Consider the following 22,860-nt stretch of genomic DNA (forward strand, 5'->3'; position numbering starts at 1 on the left):
TAAATACAACGTTGCAGCAACGTTTGCAGGAAACGTTGCAGCAACGTTTGGAAAAAACGTCGGAAAAACTTCCATATACACCATTGGTACAACCAAACTTCAACGTTTGACTGCAACCTAAATACAACGTTGCAGCAACGTTTGGGTGCCCACTGGGTAGTTTTGCAAAAAAAATATTTTTGTTTACAACGTAGAAAACACGTACATGGGCATATATTATGAAGTCTGTTCGTGATATTGAATGAATTTATTTAGAGACAATTAACCATTTTTGTAGAACAGTCAGTATCAAATTAATGCCGTTGACCTTTCCATTCAATACGGTTTTCAATAAGTACGTTTTTTCTCTAAGGTCTACATATAACGGAATTATGTGGTTGCATAAAAGTAGTGGTCAACATTCATCTATTTAACAATGGCACACTCACCAAAATGAAAATGTACCAATTTTTTTATAAATGTCAACAAATCTTACCATCCTTACTACATTAACATTAAAATCTCGCTTAAATTTACTGATGCCTTATTAACGTTCACCCCCTTGTTACATGTTCATCGTTGGCTGAATGTGTGGATGATTTTATAAACCAGAACATATAGATACTGTATATGGAGCATATCAAAGGCCTAAAGTTAGTGTGATACTAAATATACGAATGCTATTATTTACTGATACCAATACATACACGTGATTGATAAATAACGATACTAACAGTTATTATTGTTAGATCTACCTTTTGTAAACCATCATTTGTATCGCTGAATTTGAGATCATCGCGATGCAGTAGGATAATAAATTGCCGACCCGTATTTTATGTGAATGTTTTTATTTTGAGATACAAACATATTGTTTAAACATTTTTTGAGCTCTAGATTGGTTGTCAAATGTTTGACATTATCGGATTTATTTGGTAATGCAGTTTTGTTAAAAGGTTTACTTTGCGAGTTAATATATAAGAATGGTCGAAAGAAATACACGCATTAAAGCATGGCCAGATAAATCTTTTAAACACGTAAGTTTATGCAAATATCTGTAAAACACCTGCTATTTCTAAGCGCAGAATTAAAACTTCACGTAGAAGATGTATTCACTACGTTTTTAAGAAAGAAGCGGTAAAATCTGCATGTTAAATAGTTGCTTGTGGATATGTCTTTTTTCATTATCCTTTAATATATATGTTTTATAAATAACAAAGGTTTTAAAGGTGACACTTTGACCGAACACGGGACAATCAATAGAACGACAGATAGATAAATCGTTTATTTTATGGAAATTCATACCTGCTTTAGTTTAAACCTATTTATTTTAGCTCGATTGCCTCAAAAGCCTTAGGCTTATTGAAACGCTATCGAGTCCGTTTCATGGGCCTAGAACCAGTACTTGGTGTCTTTGGGGGAAATCTTAAGAACGCTCCCACAGTGGGAATCGAACCCATGACCACCCGGTCGCTAGACAGACACTTTAATCATAACACCACGGCTAAATTTATATGTACGCATGCGCACTGCCGATAAAATGATGTTAGTGAAGTAAACATATATTTAAGTGGTAGAATTTTGTAGGTATTGGCTCGAATCCCACATAACGATTAGTCGGATTTTTTTGCATAATGTACATTTTTCCATAACGATTACACCAACACAACATTGTTTTTAAATGTATATCTACCGGAAAGATAAAATTTGATTTCATAAAAAATCTATATTAAGAAGGAAATACTGTCGATTGGGAACTTTAAAGAATATATCGTCCCAATATTTAGTTATCTGAATATTAAAGTATTTGATTTTTTTATTTCGATTGTTTAAATCAAAGACGACATGTAGTTAATACATATTTCGTTTCATTACATCGTGGCTCAACAAGTTAATTTTAGTTTCTCTGGTTTGCAAATTACAAGTTAGTAGTTATATGGAAATTAGACTATTGGTATTTAGTTTCAACTGTGATTATATCCGGTTAATGTTTATTTACATTTAAATGTCATGTACATGGCTTTGAGCCAGTGCAATGGCTAGGGTTTCTTGTAACCGGTTTAAACCCAAACTTTATGCATTGACCGTTCCAATGAGTTGACTTAATTTTTCATGACGTGAGTGTTGTTTTAGCGTGTTTGTGCTGTCTGACGAGTTATTTTGTGTTATACTATCTGGCAATGTGGTGTCTGCCATTAATTAAGCACCTCTTGCCATACTCAACTTTCTCTCCTGCTGGTAAAGCCAATGTTTCCCTTCGTTTACAATTACATGTATATACATTAGTTTTATGTTTATTTACATATTTAGAAACGTAAGTTGCACATGTCTCACTTTGGATTAACACCCAATGTCACGAACATTCTAAGCTCGACAGAGATGTTGCGTGATGCGTCGGTATTTGTGCGTACGTGCACGCGTGCGTCGGCGCATGCGTGCGTCGGCGCATGCGTACGTCGGTGCGTGTTGCGTTCAATAGCTGTGTCCTGAGTTCAAAAGCCATGGACACACTCACATTTTAATAACGGCAATGTGTATGGTAATCTGTACAACGGGTCAATATTTTCACGTAAATTTTCTATAGGCATATACAATAGTTAGAACTTTACTGTTAGAACTACCCAATTCAAAGTAAAATATATTTTAGTTTTGTTCTTATGACAGGTGTAAAACAGTGTGTAAGATCGTTTTTTAATCGATATGAGTTAATCATTTATGATGTATGAATTATCGTGTGTAATGTATTACAATTTATCTTGGATTAAGTTCAGCATTTTGATCCCGTAAAAACGTTTTTCATTTATTGTTAAACAAAATGAAAATTTGCTAAGTAATTAAATTAAAACGTTTTGAACGTACGCATGCACGTACGTATGTGTCTTATTATACCCTAATTTATTAAACGAGTTCAGGAATTTTGTTAGTAAGCGAGCCTTTTGCGAGCTTACTAACCAATTTTCTGGACGAGTTTAATAAAATAAGGTATGATATGACAACGAGTGTCAGATCTTTTTTATCACATGCTTTTACATGAGCAAATTAAATAAATATTTACGCAAACATAATGATAAATTCCGAATGGTGTTTACATTTCGTGACGTCATTTGACGTCGCAATGTCATTTCAGCAACATAACAAAATGCGATTGGTCAATAAACGAAAATTAAGCCAATGAAAACGCTTTAAAATGTTGTATTACACATGTGTAATATATAAAATATGTAATGGTTGTATTACATGGGAAACAGGGTATGGCATGTGATAAATATAATTATAGGAACAATGGCAATCCAGAGACATTATCAGTAGATCATTTCGAATGAATCCGGTTGCTCTTTTTTACAGGACAATGTATCGCTGGTGTTTTTACGATACATGATAATGAATTCAACAAAGCAAACATTAAACATATAACAATAATTAAACACTGGGGTCAATGCATTGAAACGGTCGATGCAAAGCATAGGGTGTTTTAACCGATTGATGGCTAACCTAACAGCACACTCAGCCCAGAAATACATTTCACTCTTACATTAAGATAAACTTAGAAGATCAGTTACTACGCTATTCATACAAATCTTGCATACATTGATTCGAGATAACATAGCTGATTCCGACCTGTACGACATAAACAGATGATGATGATTTATTCCATGACAACCTCAATTTGAATGGTGGTTGTCTCAATAGCAATCACTAGCAAGAAGAAATGTGTTTAATATCACCATATGTCAAAGCATAGACACTGGAGTGTGAAACAAGTGTCATTCAATTTAATGCAGTACATTGACAACAACTTAAGATGACAAAAGCATGTTCTTCCAGTTTTGATATCTTGTGTGAAGATTGTTTCACTTTTGACGAGCTTTGTGCTTTCGTCAGCAAAGTCTATGTCCTCTGAAATAGTTGTGAAGTTCCATCGGATTCCAGATCTCTCACCTTCCACAATCTTCTTCATGACCCAGTCAATTATATGGAGGAAGAGAAATCAAAACTTCAAATGAACAACTAGTTAATAGTTGAAGTATATGATAGCATCATTATAAAGTTACACTTTTTACGACTCGATTGTACGCAAAGGCAAATATACGCATGAGCAATGCATTAATGACGTAACTAAACTGTTTGTTAGTAAAGGGACCTAAGAGGGTAACTACGCAAAAAATACGGAAGCATATATTAATCAGTAATGGTTAACGACAACGGATATTTTAAAGACAAATTACAATAGTGCATCTGATCTAACAAGTTATAAAAAATCGAGTTATTAGGACATTTTCTTGTTGACAATAAGAAGTTATTCTTGGTCACTGCCTTTCTCTGCAAGAGCTCCAGTATCAAGATTCTGAGGATAACTTTTACGCGCGTTCATCTTCCCTTTAAGGTGTTCGATGTAATCCTCTGCAAAGTGCAGCAGTTGACGCAGTGCTAACAACGTCAAAATGCTGATGTTATCATCCAGCTGCATTTCATTTTCGTAGTTCTTCACCGGAAGTATATTGTTTCTAGGCAACCCGAGAAGGCCGGACACCTTGTTAACCGCGTCCTCAAGTGTCTTACTCGTGAAAAGATTCTTAATTGTACTTGCAACATCATGACAGGCCAGGTCAACTTTTGTTAGAAGAACGGCCTCTGGGATTGCTAAACCAGTAGATAAAACACAGAACTATTGAGCTATTAAGACGTAAAGGGAATACAATGAGTTTTCAGCTGAAGGGTGGTATATGCAATTTATTGTAATAAGATGCCATGTTAAAACGTTCAAACACTGTACGGATGTTGACTATGATATATAGCAAGGTATGTTATTAAGGTTACAGCAAATCTGCTTATTTACCATAAGCAACATAAAGGGAGGAAAATTTAACCTTTTCGATTTATGAGTCGTTGGAAACTCTTGATCCTTTTGACCAATTTCGGTGGTATGTCGTTAATAGTTGAAGCGTCGATTACAAACACAACGCAGTGGATCTTTTCTGTTAACCTTGGCTGATGCACGAACCCAGGATTGATGGTGCTGATTTGAGCAAGTGGGTTAAACTGTCAAGTATAATAAAACTGTCTATCTGTATGTGCGACTAAAATATAAAGACGTAGTCATAAGATATTGTGTGTTCACGTGGACTCATGATATTTATATTTTCAAAATTGAATTACATAAAACAAAAATACATGTGTCAAAATACTTGAGCTTATTTAAAGGGCCTTTTCACAGATTTCGGCATGTATTGAAGTTTGTCATTAAATGCTTTATATTGATAAATGTAAACATTGGATCTTAAGAGCTCAAGTAAAAAACAAGAATACTTTTTTAACAAAAAAAGTAAACCTCTACTGGGCTCGAACCACTGACCCCTGGTGTCCTGGAGTAAAACACTAACGCTTAGACCTTCGGCCATCCGTCCTCATACAATGATGGAAGTATTTTATACCTTATTCTAGCAATCCTCGTAGTTTCACAAAATATAACGACAACAACAGAACTCTCCAAATTATTTAATCGTTTCGCGTTGCAACGCATTATAACTTTCATAATTTTAAGTCGTCAAAAGATGCATATTATGGATAGTTAAGAGCATGGTAAATGTTCAGTATTACTGTTTCCTTACAAATATCACCGAAAATTTGCGAGTCTGAAGCAACTTTAAAAATTTTGTCAATTAACCAAATCGTGATAAGGCCCCTTTAAATAATTGTGACGTGACACAATACTTCGTAAAACTCTGGAAAGTTCCCATCAAGAAGGTAGTTACATTCCAGAATGTCTAGATCTTGAATGACTTGTATACCACGTGTATCACAGAGCCGGAAATTCAACGTCGCTCCTGAACTCACATTTATTTCATAAGGGGTGTACTGAAAAACATTCACAATACCTTTAACGTAGTATTTGACATCTTCGGAATACACATAATGATATTATATTAATATTTGCAATTGAATACCAAAAACACAAGTTCAAACTTTATTTTTCTGATTTAATGCTTTATTAACTCGCTTTTTGGTTAAACTAAGAGTGATTGTGTTTATTTTCAATCTGCAACGTAATACACGAAACTTGAACTCTTAACGTATGGTGTAGCTCCTTTTGAATTGAGAAATTGGTAAACAAGTGTTATTTATTTTAACCCCAACAGTCGGTTCAAGACATGTGTCTTGCGTTCACAGAAACTATTAACATACCGCGAGAGTAATGCCTTGGGTAGAGACCCCACATGGGGCCCTTTTAGTGATATGGTCCTTGAACACCGAGTTGATGGTGTTGTAAAAGCTAGACTTGCCCGCCCCCACTGGGCCCAGCATCAGAATACGGACATCTGACACTCCCAGTTCACCGGAAGGTTTGAACGCTTCGATGGCCTCGGTAAGCGTCTTGAGATACTAAAATCATAACAATCTTTTTGTACAAGAACAACAATGTACCGTTTAAAATATTTTCGATGGGATGTTGCTGCAAGTACAACAAAATGCTGGCTTAGTAGGAAAAAATAATATTTAAATACAAAAGCATATTGATCGATTTTTATGAAAAATCCAAGTATTGTCACACTCCCTGTCGTTATACATTAATACACAATACATCAAGCTATCAAATAAAATCTTAATTAATTAAATTTAATTTAAATTTTAATTTAAGCGCACATTTGGCTTTAAGAAGCCAAAGAAAGAGAACGCCTCTAGAGAAAAGTTTTGATAATTACTTAGGATTCATTATATCTAAGTATATTGTCAATACATATACATTAAATCATTTATAATAGTATTTGTATTTCCAGGCATAATAATAAACCATATTAGCGAATTGAAAAAACACATTTATAACAGATTGACTTCATTAATTTTCGCCTTTTAATTATACATGTTTCGATTCATATGTGATATAAATTTTTGGTATGTATAATGTTTGTTATTAAGATGACATTAATGTAAAATAACGTATAAGTGATGTTCTGAATTCATTTTATTAATTTATATTACTTGTAATAATAGGTAGTTTCTAATTAAAACAGGATATTGGACGTTTTAGTTCTCATGTAAATGTCTGTTTATAGCCTTGTGACAATTGTATGAAACGGGAGATTAATCAAATTCGTCAATGTATAAAGTGCGTGGTCCCAAAGATTCAGACGCGCCTAATTGTGGAAGGCGCATATAATTGTTTTAGACATGAATTGATGGAAGTATGGTTTTGGTTTAGTGATAAGTTTTGTTGCTGAAGTCTTAATGTTTTAGTCTTTATATATGCGTGAAATTAGGGCTGTGATACTGACCTTATCATTCCAGTCGGGTGTTTTTCTCCAAGGTTGTGGAAGTTTGGGTGGTGTCTTTTTCCGCTGCCCATCTGTATTTCATTATTATACATTTAGTACGCTCATTTTGTCAAATGACACGTTGACGACTTCGTTAACAGGTTAGTTTGAACCTATTTATTTTAGCTCGATTGCTTCGAAAGCCGCAGGATTATATAAACGCTCTCGAGTCTTTGGAAAGATCTAGAGAATGCTCCCCGATCAGGGATCGAACCTGAGACCTTCCGATTGCTAGGCGGACACTATATCCATTACGCCACGGCGATCAGTTTGGTTACGTATTCACATAATCAATTCACAAATGCACTTTTAAACACAATTCTCTAAATATGCAAGAGCAATAAATATTTAAAATGCAGCATTATCGTTATGATACTTACTACTTTTATATGAATTAAATCTTCTCTTATTATATTAAAGGTAATACAATAAAGCAAAATATATTTTTAGAGATCAAATGTATTGATATGCGTTTTAAAAGTTCGAATTTCAATAGCTGCGCTGGAAGTAAACAATCGTTAATAGAAATAACGATATTTAAAATTATCATTATTAAAGGTTAAAGACTTAAGTTGTACTACAAACAGTCTCGTTTTTTTAACTAGATATGCAATTGGTTACTCAAACATTAACCGGTTAACATTTCATTTAAATCAGTTTATAAACCGGTAAACTATAAACACTTCACAATCTTTAAGTATAGGTTCTAACGTGTTATATTGCGCGTACATTAACTCTCGTTAAAGAGTAATTTATGAGCGTTTACGTTGGTCATATTAGCGGGCATATGACGTTCATTATTAAAATATTAGTCAATAAAACATTTAATTTGTTGGATTTGCAAATGTATGTGTGACTTTGTATGTAATTGTTCTGCGTAAAAGCATATCAATAATAAATAAACTTATGTATAATGATCACTATCATGTATCTTTTTCTGAATGGGGGACGATTATGTTCGCGTTGTATCGCTCTCAGAAATCTGTGTAACGAATGTGTTTATTATTATATAATATTATAATATATAATTATAATATATATAATATATATTATATATTATTATTATGTGTTTATTTGTATTAATGTTTAAATATCGAACGTGTGAAGTGTACTTGCTGTACAAATCTTATGTTTGTTTCGTTCCTTTTCAAGTTAACATACCATTATGTTTTCGTTAAATTAGTTGTTTCAATATTCGCTATATTAATTATTTAAACTTGTGCAAGATGGTAGTGATGGCATCGTTGATTACAATCACGTATACAAAGTGCACATTTTGATTAAGCAATTAAACACAGGATTAGAGTTAAAGACATAAAGGCAATCTTTGCACAATGGATTGGTCGATACAAGTTACTTTGTCAGGCAATCAGTCTCGAAGATTGTATAACAAAACATTAGCAAAGCAGACCAAAGTCTCGATCAATACATTCTTGTAGCATGCATGCCTGTGTGCAATTAAGTGTTATTTTGTTCTGTTCTGTGCTGTGTTTATCGCGAGTTATATAAACGTTTCAATGCCTAACGATACTGCCCATTAACAAAACATAATCTCTGTGGGTTACAACTAAAGTACTGGTTTACTTTTGTATTGAGGCATTATTGATTCCCGTCGGCGGCGTGGCGTGTTGTTTGAAGTAGACAATATCGTAAATGGGAAGTATTTCGATAAAGGAAATTTGTATAATATATTGGATGAAACAAATCTAAAAATGTCTTTCGAAAAAGTTTCAGGGTAACCTTGACCAAAAATAATTGATTAACCGATAGTTCAGTTGGTTAACCGTTTAACCTATTTGAACCTCTTAAAATCGAAACACGTCAAAAATTACACGGACATACGTGCAGATCGCTTCCTTGGCATTATTATAACTCAAACGCAATGTACAAATATAGCCCATTGCCAATAAGTGCCTGTATTTATCTTAGGATCTATATAATGAGGGAGACACGTTAGAAGTACACTGACGAATTTTGAACACAATGCTCGTTTACCTGTAACACTCTAAACCTCAAGATCAGTGACATTCATGTTGCCATTGTTGATTTGGTCAGCAGTGATACCTTTATTGCTGTATTAAGTCCCAGGCCTCAGATAGCTCATTCAAGGAGAAATAGCCCACAGAGCTGTTAATTGTGTGTTTAAATGTTTTGAAGTCGTGTCCTCCACCAAAGGTAGGTCCATAGTTAAATGATCCATAAGTCGAGCATTTTGCATCCATAATAGAAAACTTGGTACTTTTATCAGTCCCTGAATACTTCAGTTGAAACAGGAAGGCGTTCGTATCTTGAATATAATTGCCATTACTGTTCCAGCTCACACTTACAAATCCCCCATACACCGAGTCTTGTTGGTTGTACAGCAATGTTACCGTGGGTCCCTGCTTATCACACTTCTGATGGAATGTTTGAGAATTACACCCATCCCTTGATATCTTGTACAGCATGGTGAAGGTCTTGGGTCCCGTGCCAATCCAGGCCTCAAGCTGATCCAAGTATTTTTCTGGCAATGGTCCCGCCAATGTGAAAGGAATCTATTTGACCTTACAAAAATAAACACTATGTGAAAAGTATGTATATTAGGAATTTGGAAAACAATAAGGACGCCAACTAAAACACAAATCGGTATTCGAATATGGGCATGATAATTACCACTTTATTATCACTGCCCTATGAGATAGTTATTTATATGGCAAATTATAGGGTTTTATGCATAATACGAATTGTGCGAGTGTTCGATGGGCGTTAAACTATTTGTCTGGCAATCGAATGACAAGCATTCAAATCGAATGTTCGAATTGTTTTGCCATCATTACAAATGAGCGATTACAAGCATTATTGTAAGTGTCAATATGAGGATTGTGTAAATTTCTTAATGCCGCGCAATTATTAACAACGAAGATATACATTTCGTGTCAAAACAATATCGATTATATTATCACCGAAATGCAGTATACTGATAAGTCATTAACTCCGTTGCATAATTATCAAACCATATTTTAATACAGTCGGTCCCATTTGAATGCTTGTTAAATTTCTTGTAGCGTAGTGTCAATTATTACAGTAGGAATAACTATTTTCAGAAAATGGTGAGCTATTTTCGAAAAGGCAATTTGATAATTATTACTCTAATGAATTTTTTTTATAAGGTTTCTTCACCTGAAATAGCGAATTAAAAAGGAATGAGGAAAACAAGCTCTGTATTGCACGTGTTCGCATTTAACATAAATATCTAACATTATGATAATACTAAAATATGATACTAAATAGATTATTTGTAAAATTATTTCATGTGTCGGAACCTGTTCCTGAAAAGGCTTACCTTAATTAACACAGTTGAGGTCATTCACTTTCGTTTCCATGCACATGCGCACTACTTAATTACCGAATTCGTCTTTCACATTTGAAGCTTGAAAGAATTTAAATTATTTAACCCGTAATAATCGTCCGCGTTATTTTTCAATATCGGCTGATACAGCAATTAACACCATTGATTATTGATATACTTATTGTAGTATTGATCGCTGGCTGTTTCAAGAGTGGGATAATTATTCCACGTCATGAAATATGAGCACAAAGCCGAATTTTGCAATTAATAACCTTTGTTCTGTGCAACGTTCTGTAGTAACCTCAAACCGAAGAGTCAAAAACATAAAGATAAAGTATAAATACACACGTTTTTGCATTTTTATGTATCATGTTTTATGTGTGTACTTATGTCCTCAATGTTTATTGCGTGTTAATGATGCTTAGATCGTAAATGAAAACTTTGTTTTACTACAGAATGATGGAAATTATTTCAGTCGATCGGCGCAGTGTTGTTACTGTTCAGGAATTTTCTTCAATATGATCCGTTACAGATCATACACACCTAAGAAACAATTACGTGTAGGCCCTGCTTAACTTCAATGCGTTCACATTGCGAGATATCTCTTAGTTCATTAATCCGATTTTTTTTTTCGTAAATAAGTATTATATTAAGAAAACTTATACAACCGCTTAGTGAGTCATTGGTATACATGTTCATCAAATTAATAATTATACATGGTGATCAGCTTTTCCAAAAACGGAATGAACGTTAAAATGGCTACATGTTAAACAGTAATTTGTCATTTGCAGTACTACTTAGACTTTTAGTATCGTTATCAAGTGTGGTATTTTCATTTGTATATTACGTATATTAAACTTGAATGACAGTTTACATTTGTGATATCGACATACGATTTTATTTTACTAAACGGACCGTCAACCACAAATGACGAAAAAAGAAAAGTTATAAAATACCGTATTTTTTCAATTATTAGTTTATGTTGATTAAAATATCACGACTGGTAAATTACATTACTTGAACAAAGTTGTTTAGTTTGCATATTTTCAGTATATTCGGTAATAAATTTTACTGGGTACAGGTGCCAGGTAACTACCAGATAACTATAAATAACGCAAGTATATTGATCATCATCGTCACGTGGTAAACCCATGAATGCAAATTGTGCATGCGTAGTGAATTGGATATATTTTATATATTAAATGATCAATCTACTTAAGGTATTCATAGTGTGTATATCGTTATGTCACCTATTTTCGCGATGTACTTTCGATTTCACATCGCTTAATTTTATTACCGAATATACTGAAAATATGAACTTTTTTCAAGCTATGTAATATGCCAGTCGTTATATTTTAATCAATATAAATTAATAATTGTAAAAAATACGGTTTTTTATAACTTTTTGTTTCGTCAATCGTGTTTGACGGTCCCTTTAATATCGTTATCTATCATGACAACACTATTACACCTGTTTAATGTCTACAACTTGCTTATACACAACAGTGCATACAGCACTGTAATTAGAAAATAAATGGACTAGACGGTTACATTTCTCACAAGAATTGGCTGCAACAAAAACACTTCTTACTCTATTTGTTTCTGTATAATATATACAATAACTAATTAAAAAGGTCTATATTCCAAACAAAGTTATTACACAACTAAGACCTTATTCAGTATAACGCTTTTTATTTATCCCCATCTAACATCAGATGTGTGAGGAACGTATAGTGCCCAGTCTGTATACACATTTCTCAAGTAAGGTGGCTCAACAAATGTTCATCTATATTTAAAGTTTATACCTTCCTCTTAATGTGTTGATAATATTTATACATTTGTTTTTCGGGACAAGTTCCATATTAAATATATTTCATATTCAAAGTTTTATAATACAATACCTTTTGCTACTTCACTCTTAAAATGGTCACTGTTTCTTTCAATACAATAGCTATTGCTTTTGCGCTATTAACATGGACACAGTACGTTTTCTGCACTACAAAAGTTATTGTGCTATTAAAATATTCGCTGTGACCAGCCGTACAATAGCAATTGTTATTGCGCTTTTCAAATGGACACTGTTTCCTATAGTAAATTTCAATTGCTATTGCGCTATTTAAACTGTCACAGTTTCGACACAAACAAAAAGACATAATTATTTCCGTGCATCGTCAGCTTTTTCAAGTGTTGGTTATATAATTAAAGCAGTATAGTGTAAAGGCATTCGTTCAATATATAACGTGTTCAACCTACAGACGCGTAAGCAAGCATGCATTATTTTGAAAGGTTACTATTTGTCGCTAGTTATTCTTTTACAAAGTCGCTGCTTTTCTCTGAGTTATCACTTTTTGCAAGCCTCTGAGAAGACAGTTTGAGCGCGCTCGTCTTCACCTGAAGGTTCTCAATGTAATCTTCTGTAAAGTGAAGTAGTTGACGCAGTGCCAGCAACGCCAGGATGCTGATGTTGTCATCCAGCTGCATCTCATTCTCGTAATTCTTCACCGGAAGTATGTTGTTTCTAGGCAACCCGAGAAGGCCGGACACCTTGTCCACCGCGGCCTCAATTTTCTTGCTGGTGAACACGTTGGATATTTTACTGGCAACTTCAAGACAGACCAGGTCAACTTTGGTTAGAAGGACGGCTTGTGGAATTCCTAAACCCAAAGGTAAAAACAGAACAATTGAGCTTTTTAGACCTTAATCGAATACGATGCGGTTTTAGCTGAAGAGAGGTACTTGTAATTTATTGAAATGTTAAAACGTTCAGTACTGGATGGATGTAAACTATAACACATACTACGGTACGGACATAAGGGTATTTCGCAAACCTTTATAGCAACCATCAGCAAACAAATGTGTCACACATTTTACCTTTGCGATTCACGATTCGTTGGAAACTGTTGATCTTTTTTACCAATTCCGATGGAATGTCGTTGACAGTTTCAACGTCGATCACAAAAAGAACGCAATGAATCTTTTCTGAAAGCTTTGGCTGTTGAACAAATCCGGGATTGTCTGGGCTGATTGGAGCGAGTGGGTTAAACTGTTAAGTATAATACAATTGTATATGCATATTATTTGCATAAACCATACTTATACGTAGTCATTCTTACATAAGACATCGCATTCAAATTAAAATGTTCGTGTCGACTCATGGCAATTTCTTTGTCTACAGAGACCAACATAAAACAAACATACAGCTGGCAAAATGCTTGAGACACTTTACTAATTATTATTTAAGTATAGAATTGAAATAATACTTCGTAAAACTCTGGAATGTTCCCTTCCAGCAAGTAGTTACACTCCACCATGTCAAATTCTTGAGTAAGCTGTATGCCACGTGTGTCACACAGCCGGAAATTCAACGTGGATCCAGAACACAATTTCACGTCGAACGGAGTATACTGCAAAGAATGTATGGTAACTTTTACGTATAATTTGAAGTTAAAAACAGTGAGAATATGTAAAATTGGCATTTGAATGAAACAATATCAAACCAAGTGAAAACTTAAACTTGATTTTTCTGATATAATGTTTTTAAATCAAGCCTGATTGTGTTTATTTTCCACTGAGATGTTTTCCAAAACATACTAAATGATACTTGAATATAAACTTATGTTTTAGCATCTTTTGACTGGAGAAAGTGGTATACATTTTTTTCAATTTCAACACCCACAGTAGGTGCAAGGCATATGTCTCACGTTCACAGATTGTGTTCACATACCGCAATAGTAATGCCTTGTGGTGCGACCCCACAAGGAGCCCTTTGAGAGATACGACCCTTGAACACCGAGTTGATGGTGTTGTAGAAGCTGGACTTGCCTGTCCCCACTGGACCCAGCATTAGGATACGTACATCTGACAGTCTCAACTCCCCGGATGGTTTGAACGATACGATGTCCTCGGTAAGCTTTTCAAGAAACTTAAACCCGGACAATTTATATATATTTTTCCATCTTATAATAACTATAATGCACCCAAGATGGCATGTGCGTAATGTTTAATCCAATTTGAACGTAAACAATAGTGATTTCATACTTATAGAAGTTTCGGTTCGGTTCTACAAACAAATTGGGGTTTAGAAAGCTTAATACACATATATCAAAACAAGGCTGTAATATGGAATGACATTCACCTTTTCATTCCAATCAGGAGTTTTTCTCCAAGGTTGTAGTGGTGGTGTTGGAGTCTTCTTCCGCTGCCCATCTGTGCAAAATCATTGTATAACAAATATTACATGCTTTTGACCTTAGATCACTGCCTTTACATTGGGCTTACATAATGGTAATAGCATTTTAATATCAACATATGTTTAACCAAATGAAAATAATTTCATAGATCACTTGATTCTCTTACAATATAGTAAATATAAAAACATTAACAAATGTAACTTTATCACAAACGTTCATAACATATTTTAAATTTTTTTTGTTGGTTTTGAATGAAAGTAATCATCGAAAAAATGCCTACAATGCACATATTTTACAATTCATTGTATAAGGTAATCAAATACTTGACAACTAAAAAATTGTTTTGCTTAAGATTCTTTTTAAAGTTAGTTGTGGATTTAAACCTTACAATTTTCCAGACAAATGTTTAAACTGTGATGATAACATATTTAGTATTAAAAATACACTGTGAACGTGCAAATACATTTTAACGATAATGCATTAACCTAAAGGTAAATAAAACTCAATGAAACTCAATGAAACAACTTCCTGTGAACTTCCTGTGAACACTTGTTATGGTAATTACACTTTTGCATACATAATACATTGACATATTTCACCCCCTGTATGTCGATAATCCAAACTCAGTTGGATAATTCAAACCGAAGAAAAAATGTCGGCCGAAACCGAAACTGAAAGGTAGGTGATTATTTTATCATTTCTGCTAATTTAGTAACTATAAGGACGTATTTTTTCTACACGTGTGATAATGAATGTCTGACACACACATGCGTTTTGAGTTTTGCAATGATTTAATAGTTTTCTAGTAATAAAAGATAAATAGGTCTTCGGAAATGCTAATTTTCATGAAATGCGATCTATGTGTTGAATTATTTACACGGTAATTGACAAAAGAGCGAACGAAACTGTAACAGAGATATGCCAAATTATATCATGAATGTCCTTTAAAATTTTACTTTTAACACATAGTGTGGTTCTGTGTTAAAATCGTGTGTTTGCAGGAAGGGTATAAAATTTTATGGATAAATCCAAACTGATATGAAAATTTCTGTGGATAATAACCAAACTCAAAATGGATAATGCACAACCTGCTCTTTTTTGAACATGTTTTCCAAATACAGGTTGGATATTATTCTTTGTAAAAAAATATTTATAACCAAAAACTCACACGATGTGTATAATGGAATATAAAAACTCTTTCAATGAACATCAACATTCATTTATTTGTTATAAGTGAAATCAATTTCAACTAAACTTGCATATGTATACAATTGAGATTAGAAGCAAAATAAGCATGCGAAATTTGCATTCCACGTACATAGAGATTCCATAACACGTGTTCCATGCCATTTTGGATGAAAAGCATAGGAATTAAAAAATGTCCCTACTTATTATTTCATCACTTGATTTAAAGGGGTTCGAGTCGAAGCTGCAGATTTAAGTAGCACTTGCCCCGCTGATTCATGTATTTGTCACCATATTAGAGGTTTCGAATATTATTTGAGGCATTACTGATCTGATTCATTTTACATCATATCAGAAAGATTGCTTTGAATGGTACACAAATATTTAAGGGATATATCGACGGCTAGTATAGCATTTTATTTTCCGAAATATATTTACATATTGAACTAACATATTAAATGATTTCTCAATACACAGACATAGATATTAAACATCTTCTGTTATTTATGTATTTTAATAATAATAAAAAGTTTTCCCCGTGACCCTTTTCGCCGGCGCGTGAAAATTGAAGTAGTAGACAAATATTTACGAGTGAATTGTACAGTGCCCCCATGCGCATGCTCACTGACGATAAACGACTTTTAACGGTATTTAGCATAGAAAGCTTGCGAGTTCTATATGGAATGACTTTGAACCCTATTGAAACCTTGGTGTGAATAATATTTTTGGACTTTTAACTATTATTCCTTCCGATTTTCTGTTAATAAAATTTGGACTTTTTGTAATATTGAATATTTGATATTTCATTATATAAAGACATTCCGTCGATTCGCTCCTTTAAGCTTGTGGCAAATAGTTTTAGAGCAGGGGCTTGGGCACATAGTATTGGATTTATTTCGCTACGTGGTAGGACCAGACTGAAAGAGGCATTCGTATGAAAATGCTTATTTATTTTCAACATTTCAGTACAGTTTTATGAAATATACATTTTTCAGTACAAGTCCTTGTGCGGAAATTGAGATCGATCGGCATGGCGAAGAATTTGAGTTGTTTTTCAAGACGAAGAAGAAGAAAAGAAGAAAAGAAAAGAAAGAAGTTTTACATGAAAAAAAATCATTTTTTATTATGATTGTTTCACAATGTGCTAAAATGCTTTTGTTTTCAGCAATTAAACAAATCTCGAAATATTTTACAAGAGTGTTTATTTTACACAGATCTTTACATAAAGACATCTGGCAGTTTGGTCATTATCCATCGACTTTCTAATGTTAGTTTGGAATTATCCATACACTATTTAGGTTATTATATCCAATTTGTATATTCTTGACCCCAAAAATACGAATATATTGCGTTTTCGAGCATTTACGCCAATCAATCTTTTTACATACATATATGAAAGGTGAATACATAAGTCCAAGCATTAAAACATTAAAAACATTCGATTATAATTGTTTTTTGCCTAAAACTTTCGAAAAGTTCATTTACTTTTTCCAGATTTTCAAACATGTTCATTTTATTTCGACGTAATTGTTTTTAATTGTTATGGGTTTAATAGCGCATTGTATCCGGCAAATAACATTTTATCAAAAAGAAAAGTTTATTGTGTCACAACTAAATTTAAATAAACGTTTTCTTAGAAATAAATGACTGGAGTCTGTATTTCTGTCGCCATTTTTTTCTTTAGTTTGAATTATCCTACTCAGTTTGGATTGTCGACGTACAGGGGGTGTATTTTGAACACAATACACGTTTACCTGTAACACTGTAAACCTCTAGATCAGTGACGTTCATGTTGCCATTGTTGACTTGATCAGAAGATAGACCTTGGTTGTTGTAACTACTAAATTTCATTTGACCATTTAAAGCGAAATAGCCACCTGAGCTGGTAACTGTGTTTTGGAATGTACTGAGATCGTTTCCTGCACCAAAATGAGGTCCAAAGGATGGACCTCCGAACAACGTATTCGTGCTAACTTTAATAGGAAACTTCGTATACTTATTAGATCCTGAATACTTAAGTTGAAACAGGAAGGCGTTCGCATCTTGAATCCAAGCGCTTTTACTGTTCCAGTGCGAACTGACATATCCCCCAAAGACCGAGTCTTGTTGGTTGTACAGAACAGTAACGGTGGGTCCCTGGTTGTCACACTTCTGGTGAAATGTTGCAGGGTTGCATCCGTCCCTGGTTATCTTGTACAGCAGGGTGAAGAGCTTGGGGCCCGTGCCAATCCAGGACTCCAGCTGATCCATGAATATATCCGGCAACAGTCCAGCCATTGTTCTTGGAGTCTAAATGAAGTTGAGAAAAACAACATATTTTGTTGACAGTATGTCTACTAAAGGACATTTGGAAAAAAACGTAACGCCCATAGCATTTGAATTAACAAATGTATTTTCAAAATAGTGATTTCAAGCATTAACAGACCGGCAACAAATAAGCTGATTGCATAATGATGAAGATTGAATAAATAATACAAGCACAAATATTGTAACAACATACCGGTACTAATTTATTTTTCCAAGCAATGCCATATAATAAAAAGACCTGCATCATTGAGTTAGCGTGTGTGCTTTTCCCTTAAAATTAAAATAAGTCATTTTTGGAATTTTGATTTACCAAATCCTTATCACTTTTATAGATCTAGTGTAGATTCAGTTTGTGTAAAAGGCTAGTTGCATTAATTCAACTCTCAGCTTTATAACCCAGAACCGCCATAGCAAAAATCATCAATCAAAGGCTCTGGGAGTACGTTTATATAGACAATGTAAAAGGCGAAACAATTTTCTGCAAATGGTGAGCTATTTAAGAAAACGCAATATGATAAAATTAATGATAATAGCTCTAGTCAAAACAACCCTGATATAGATTTCAATTGTTTAAACATAGAAGAGGGAACTTTAAAGCAATCTTGAAAAGGAATTCATAAATATAGATATCATGTCCAATGCGTATTCCTGAAAAAATGCTTACCTTAATCAATACCTCTTATGGCTTTTACTTTCGTTTTCGTGCACAAGCGCACTTATTCACTGATTCGTGCAGATATAAACTATCGGTTCAACCGTGATACATCGACTATAATCGGAATACTCCGTAATATAGATGCTTATGAATCGTCTGCTGATCCAAACTGCCTTCAAGATGGAAAATGTAAAGATTAAAGTATGTCGATACAATACACCAGTTTAAACTTGTGCCGATATTTCAACACATCGACGACAACTTCATAAATATTCACACATTACCGTTAAATGTTGATAATATGAAACAGTTGTTTAATAGTACAATTGTTGCAATAATCCAACGCCCAGCTACTGGCCCTCCGTGTCGCTGCGAGTTGCAATTTATTAGTTTATTTCATATAAACTAGTGACCTACATAAACACATGTCCCTCTGTAAATGGGTGAGTAGCGTAGCTCGGACTAAGACGACTTTCGTGTAATTATTTGAGCTTAAACTTGTGCCTCAACAGTTTGAAGAATTTTGCCATTAGAAAGCCTTATAAAAGTGGGCAAAAACTTGTGTTTCTTAAATAAAAGCACGAAAAAAATGTTTCGCCGACCTACATATGTTATTATTTTGGAGATATCAGGGGAAACGTTAATCATTTTGGAGATATGAGTACAAAAGATCAACATTTTTTTCCTCATAAGTCGTTTACTGTACTGAAGAACGTAGACAGTACATGACAATGAACTAGGTACTAAATGCTCAAACAATTAAACCAGCTCTGAGTTTTAAAAGGTTCTAAAGGCAAACCGCAGCTAAGAATTCATCACATTCAAGTCACTTGTTATTTGAATTCATCATGATTCAGCTTTAAGTTCGTTACAGACGCAAATTAATTGAACTGAATCATATTAATAGTATCAGATGCAGCAAACGTACTTTATTGTTTTATGTTCAACCAAATACAACAGATGAGCAAATAGATAACTTAATCTGGAGTATGTGGTACTGTAGTGAGTATACACCAGCTATTGTGTCTGTGTAGCTGAGAATAAGTGCACCACGAAGCTTAAAAATCAAAGCGGTGAAGGCACTAAGTTGTTTGCTGTTGTCGTCCTTGATTAGCTTGTGCGCATTGCACAGGCTAATCAGTGTGCACAGGCTAATCTTATTTGACATGCATTAAGCCCCGTTTTCCCTGAGAGCAGCCAATATGTACAGATTTCAATGATAAACAGTAGACTGGCCAATGTCGTCTTACAAGCTGGTAAATACACACTGCAGTAGTAGAGCAGACGCTCCTAAGCATTCGTCGACTGCAGTGCAGAGAGGCAGCGGTAATCGTTCCTAGCATAGTGAGTTACTGTCCTTAGCGTAGCTAAGCAAGCTAAGCACATACTGATTCGCAAACATGCTCTGTAAATTTAGTCGTCCGCTAACGCGAAATGCGCACATGCTAATCAGTGCGCACAGGCTAATCTTATTTGACATGCATTAAGCCCCGTTTTCCCTGAAAGCAGCCAATAGGAGGTTTTGGGGATTCCGATAATGACGTCACGTTTGCGCATGCTCAAATTTTTGGCCGTCAAAACTGCGGCCATTCTGCTATTGTTTGCATGTGATGAACCGCATCGTGATAAGGTTACAATCGTATTCGCGACCCTTTTGAAGAACGAAAAATGCTCAGAACGTGAAATTCTTTCAGATTAAATTGAATCCAATAAACGAACACAAATAATGACAAAAACAAACAACAAATTGATTGAATTTATGTAATCAACATATAGAAACTGATTGAACCTATTTGTCTGTAAAAACTTACCTTGTTACAGGTTTATAACTAAACCCTCTTGATAAATGTTAATTCTTTTATTTAATTGTTCACACCAGTTTTTACACTCTTTGTTTCAACATGTTTAACCCAGTGTTTAATTGCCTCTGTTTATCGCAAACCGATTATCTCGATATGATCGGATACTGTCCAGACAATTACTAAGAAAACAGTGTGTAATAAACCCAGGGACCTATACTTGTATGACTCTGTATGGGGTCTCTGCATAAACCACATGTGTCTGGTCATTAAACACACTTTATGATACCTCCATGTCATCTCTTGGCATATTAAGTCAAAAACTTAACAGTTGCTTTAATAAAATATTTGAACATATTAAAAAAAGAAGACATTTGTCCGAAATGGATAAACAGCTTTTAACTATTAAGTATATATATAAGCCAGTTTAAACATAACAATAAAGTGTTTAATCACTATACATTTAAAATATTTTAAAAATTTACTGCTACACAATTAACGTATTTAACGGGTACCTGCAAATGTAAACTCTGCTATAATGTGTAAAGATCGTGCGTTACTGCAGTGTTCGAAACATCATCATGAAAACAAATAATCGCGTTTGGTCATTATACGGATATAAAATACTTGCGTAAAATAAATAAAATGTTTAGATTTATGGTATAACAAAATGCTAGACTTGTATCGCTCATTATCACTACAAAAGAGTTTTCAATATACGTGTACATGCAAAGACAGTTCAATTTGCAAAATATGCAGGTGTTTTTTTCACTTGGAATGCTTAAATTTATTAATATTTTCATTCAATGTAAACGAAACGAAAATTCATTCAATGTTAAAAAAAATTAAAACTACATTTCAAGAATGAAATGTATTGAGCTATTTTAGAGCTTTGTTTTATAACTGATTCAATGCACCCCTTACACTAAATTTCAATCGTGGATGAAAAATAACACTATCGATTCCACACCACTTATAATAATATTCAAATTATTATATGTTTTATAATTTTTGAAATATCATTTATTAAAGTCTTACTTAAAAAAATACGGGTATTCATAGCTTTGTTTTGTGAAATTGTAAGTATTAAGTCTTCCGACGACCTTAACTCTGATACAATGTAATTGGCCGCGATCGAGAAGTTGACGGCCAATCTATTTTTAGTAACGGAAAACCCCTCTTGTGACGTCACACAAAAACCTCCTATTCTAATTTAAAGAATTTTCTCTATTCTTAGACGTAAGTCTAAGAATTGTTTGGTGAATACGGGCCCATTTGCAAAACATGCTGTGTAAATTTAGTTGGCAGCTAAGGCGACCAACTAAAAACTAAAGGCATTTTGTTCGTACAGACCTGTGTCGCTAATATAACATTAACTTTCTTTTGTTAATAATATTCGATATAATATTATATACATCCACGGACTCTAGATTACACGGATATGAAACGGGACCGTTACGCCAAATATCTTGTTGTGTCTAAGTCACGTGACCGTGTCGTAACTATCGATCTTCTATCGAAGCGCCGATGTTATAAATTTGATGTACCCACTCACGTATTTTGTTAAATTATAGTTTCATTTCTAGGTCGATTTTGACAAATTATATATCATTACAAAGCTTACGTAACGTAGTTTTCAGATATATAAATATATATTAAGTTTTTCTTCTGATTTCGGCAGCCCGGCGAGTTATAACTTTAACTTTTGCAAATAACATACCGTTTTGGAGTTTTAGAATCTAGATTTACGGTTGACATGTTCGTACTTTATACATAATTGTAGCGTTTATATTTGGTGTTCAGTTTTCAAAATAACATCTTGCTTAGGAGAATAGAATTCTGTATACGATAGAAAAAAAAATGTTTAAAAACGAAAGTAATTAAGGAATGAAGGCGGGAAAATGTAGCGCGCGTTCCTAACGCACTGAACTGATGCTGCGGTCTTGGCGATTATGCTTTTGTTTAGATACCGGCCATTGAATTTCCTTTGCCATGATTATTATGTTTTTTATGAAATATATTGAAATATTTTGTTCTAGAGACATATCCATAAAGCTAAGTATTAATGAAGCTTAATAAATTTACGATTTCATCTCTTGATTATAACACA

General features: G+C 33.9%; 2 protein-coding genes across 4 annotated transcripts; both read right to left on the reverse strand.

Moving 5' to 3' along the window:
- Positions 1–3,292: 3,292 nt before the first annotated feature.
- Positions 3,293–10,691, reverse strand: LOC127881444 (interferon-induced protein 44-like). The gene is made up of 6 exons (XM_052429338.1): positions 10,609–10,691; positions 9,355–9,829; positions 7,248–7,318; positions 6,160–6,357; positions 4,845–5,016; positions 3,293–4,617 (listed from the first exon to the last, which is right to left on the reverse strand). The coding sequence occupies exons 2-6, from the start codon at positions 9,731–9,733 to the stop codon at positions 4,274–4,276; spliced, it is 1,164 nt and encodes a 387-aa protein (XP_052285298.1). The 5' UTR covers positions 9,734–9,829; positions 10,609–10,691; the 3' UTR covers positions 3,293–4,273.
- A 1,595-nt stretch (positions 10,692–12,286) lies between these two features.
- LOC127881171 (interferon-induced protein 44-like) lies at positions 12,287–19,339 on the reverse strand. 3 transcript variants are annotated; one of them, XM_052428870.1, is made up of 8 exons: positions 19,236–19,318; positions 18,961–19,124; positions 17,744–18,278; positions 14,750–14,820; positions 14,339–14,536; positions 13,875–14,018; positions 13,486–13,657; positions 12,287–13,268 (listed from the first exon to the last, which is right to left on the reverse strand). In XM_052428870.1, exons 3-8 carry the CDS (start codon positions 18,264–18,266, stop codon positions 12,919–12,921), a joined length of 1,458 nt encoding a protein of 485 aa, XP_052284830.1. In that variant the 5' UTR covers positions 18,267–18,278; positions 18,961–19,124; positions 19,236–19,318; the 3' UTR covers positions 12,287–12,918. The 3 variants fall into 3 exon arrangements, with proteins under 3 accessions (XP_052284830.1, XP_052284829.1, XP_052284828.1); XM_052428869.1 differs by having other exon boundaries at positions 18,961–19,339; XM_052428868.1 differs by lacking the exons at positions 18,961–19,124; positions 19,236–19,318 and adding an exon at positions 18,490–18,729.
- Between the last annotated feature and the right edge of the window lie 3,521 nt (positions 19,340–22,860).

The sequence above is a fragment of the Dreissena polymorpha genome, chromosome 5, assembly GCF_020536995.1.
Source record: "Dreissena polymorpha isolate Duluth1 chromosome 5, UMN_Dpol_1.0, whole genome shotgun sequence".
Classification (NCBI taxonomy): Eukaryota; Metazoa; Mollusca; class Bivalvia; order Myida; family Dreissenidae; genus Dreissena; species Dreissena polymorpha.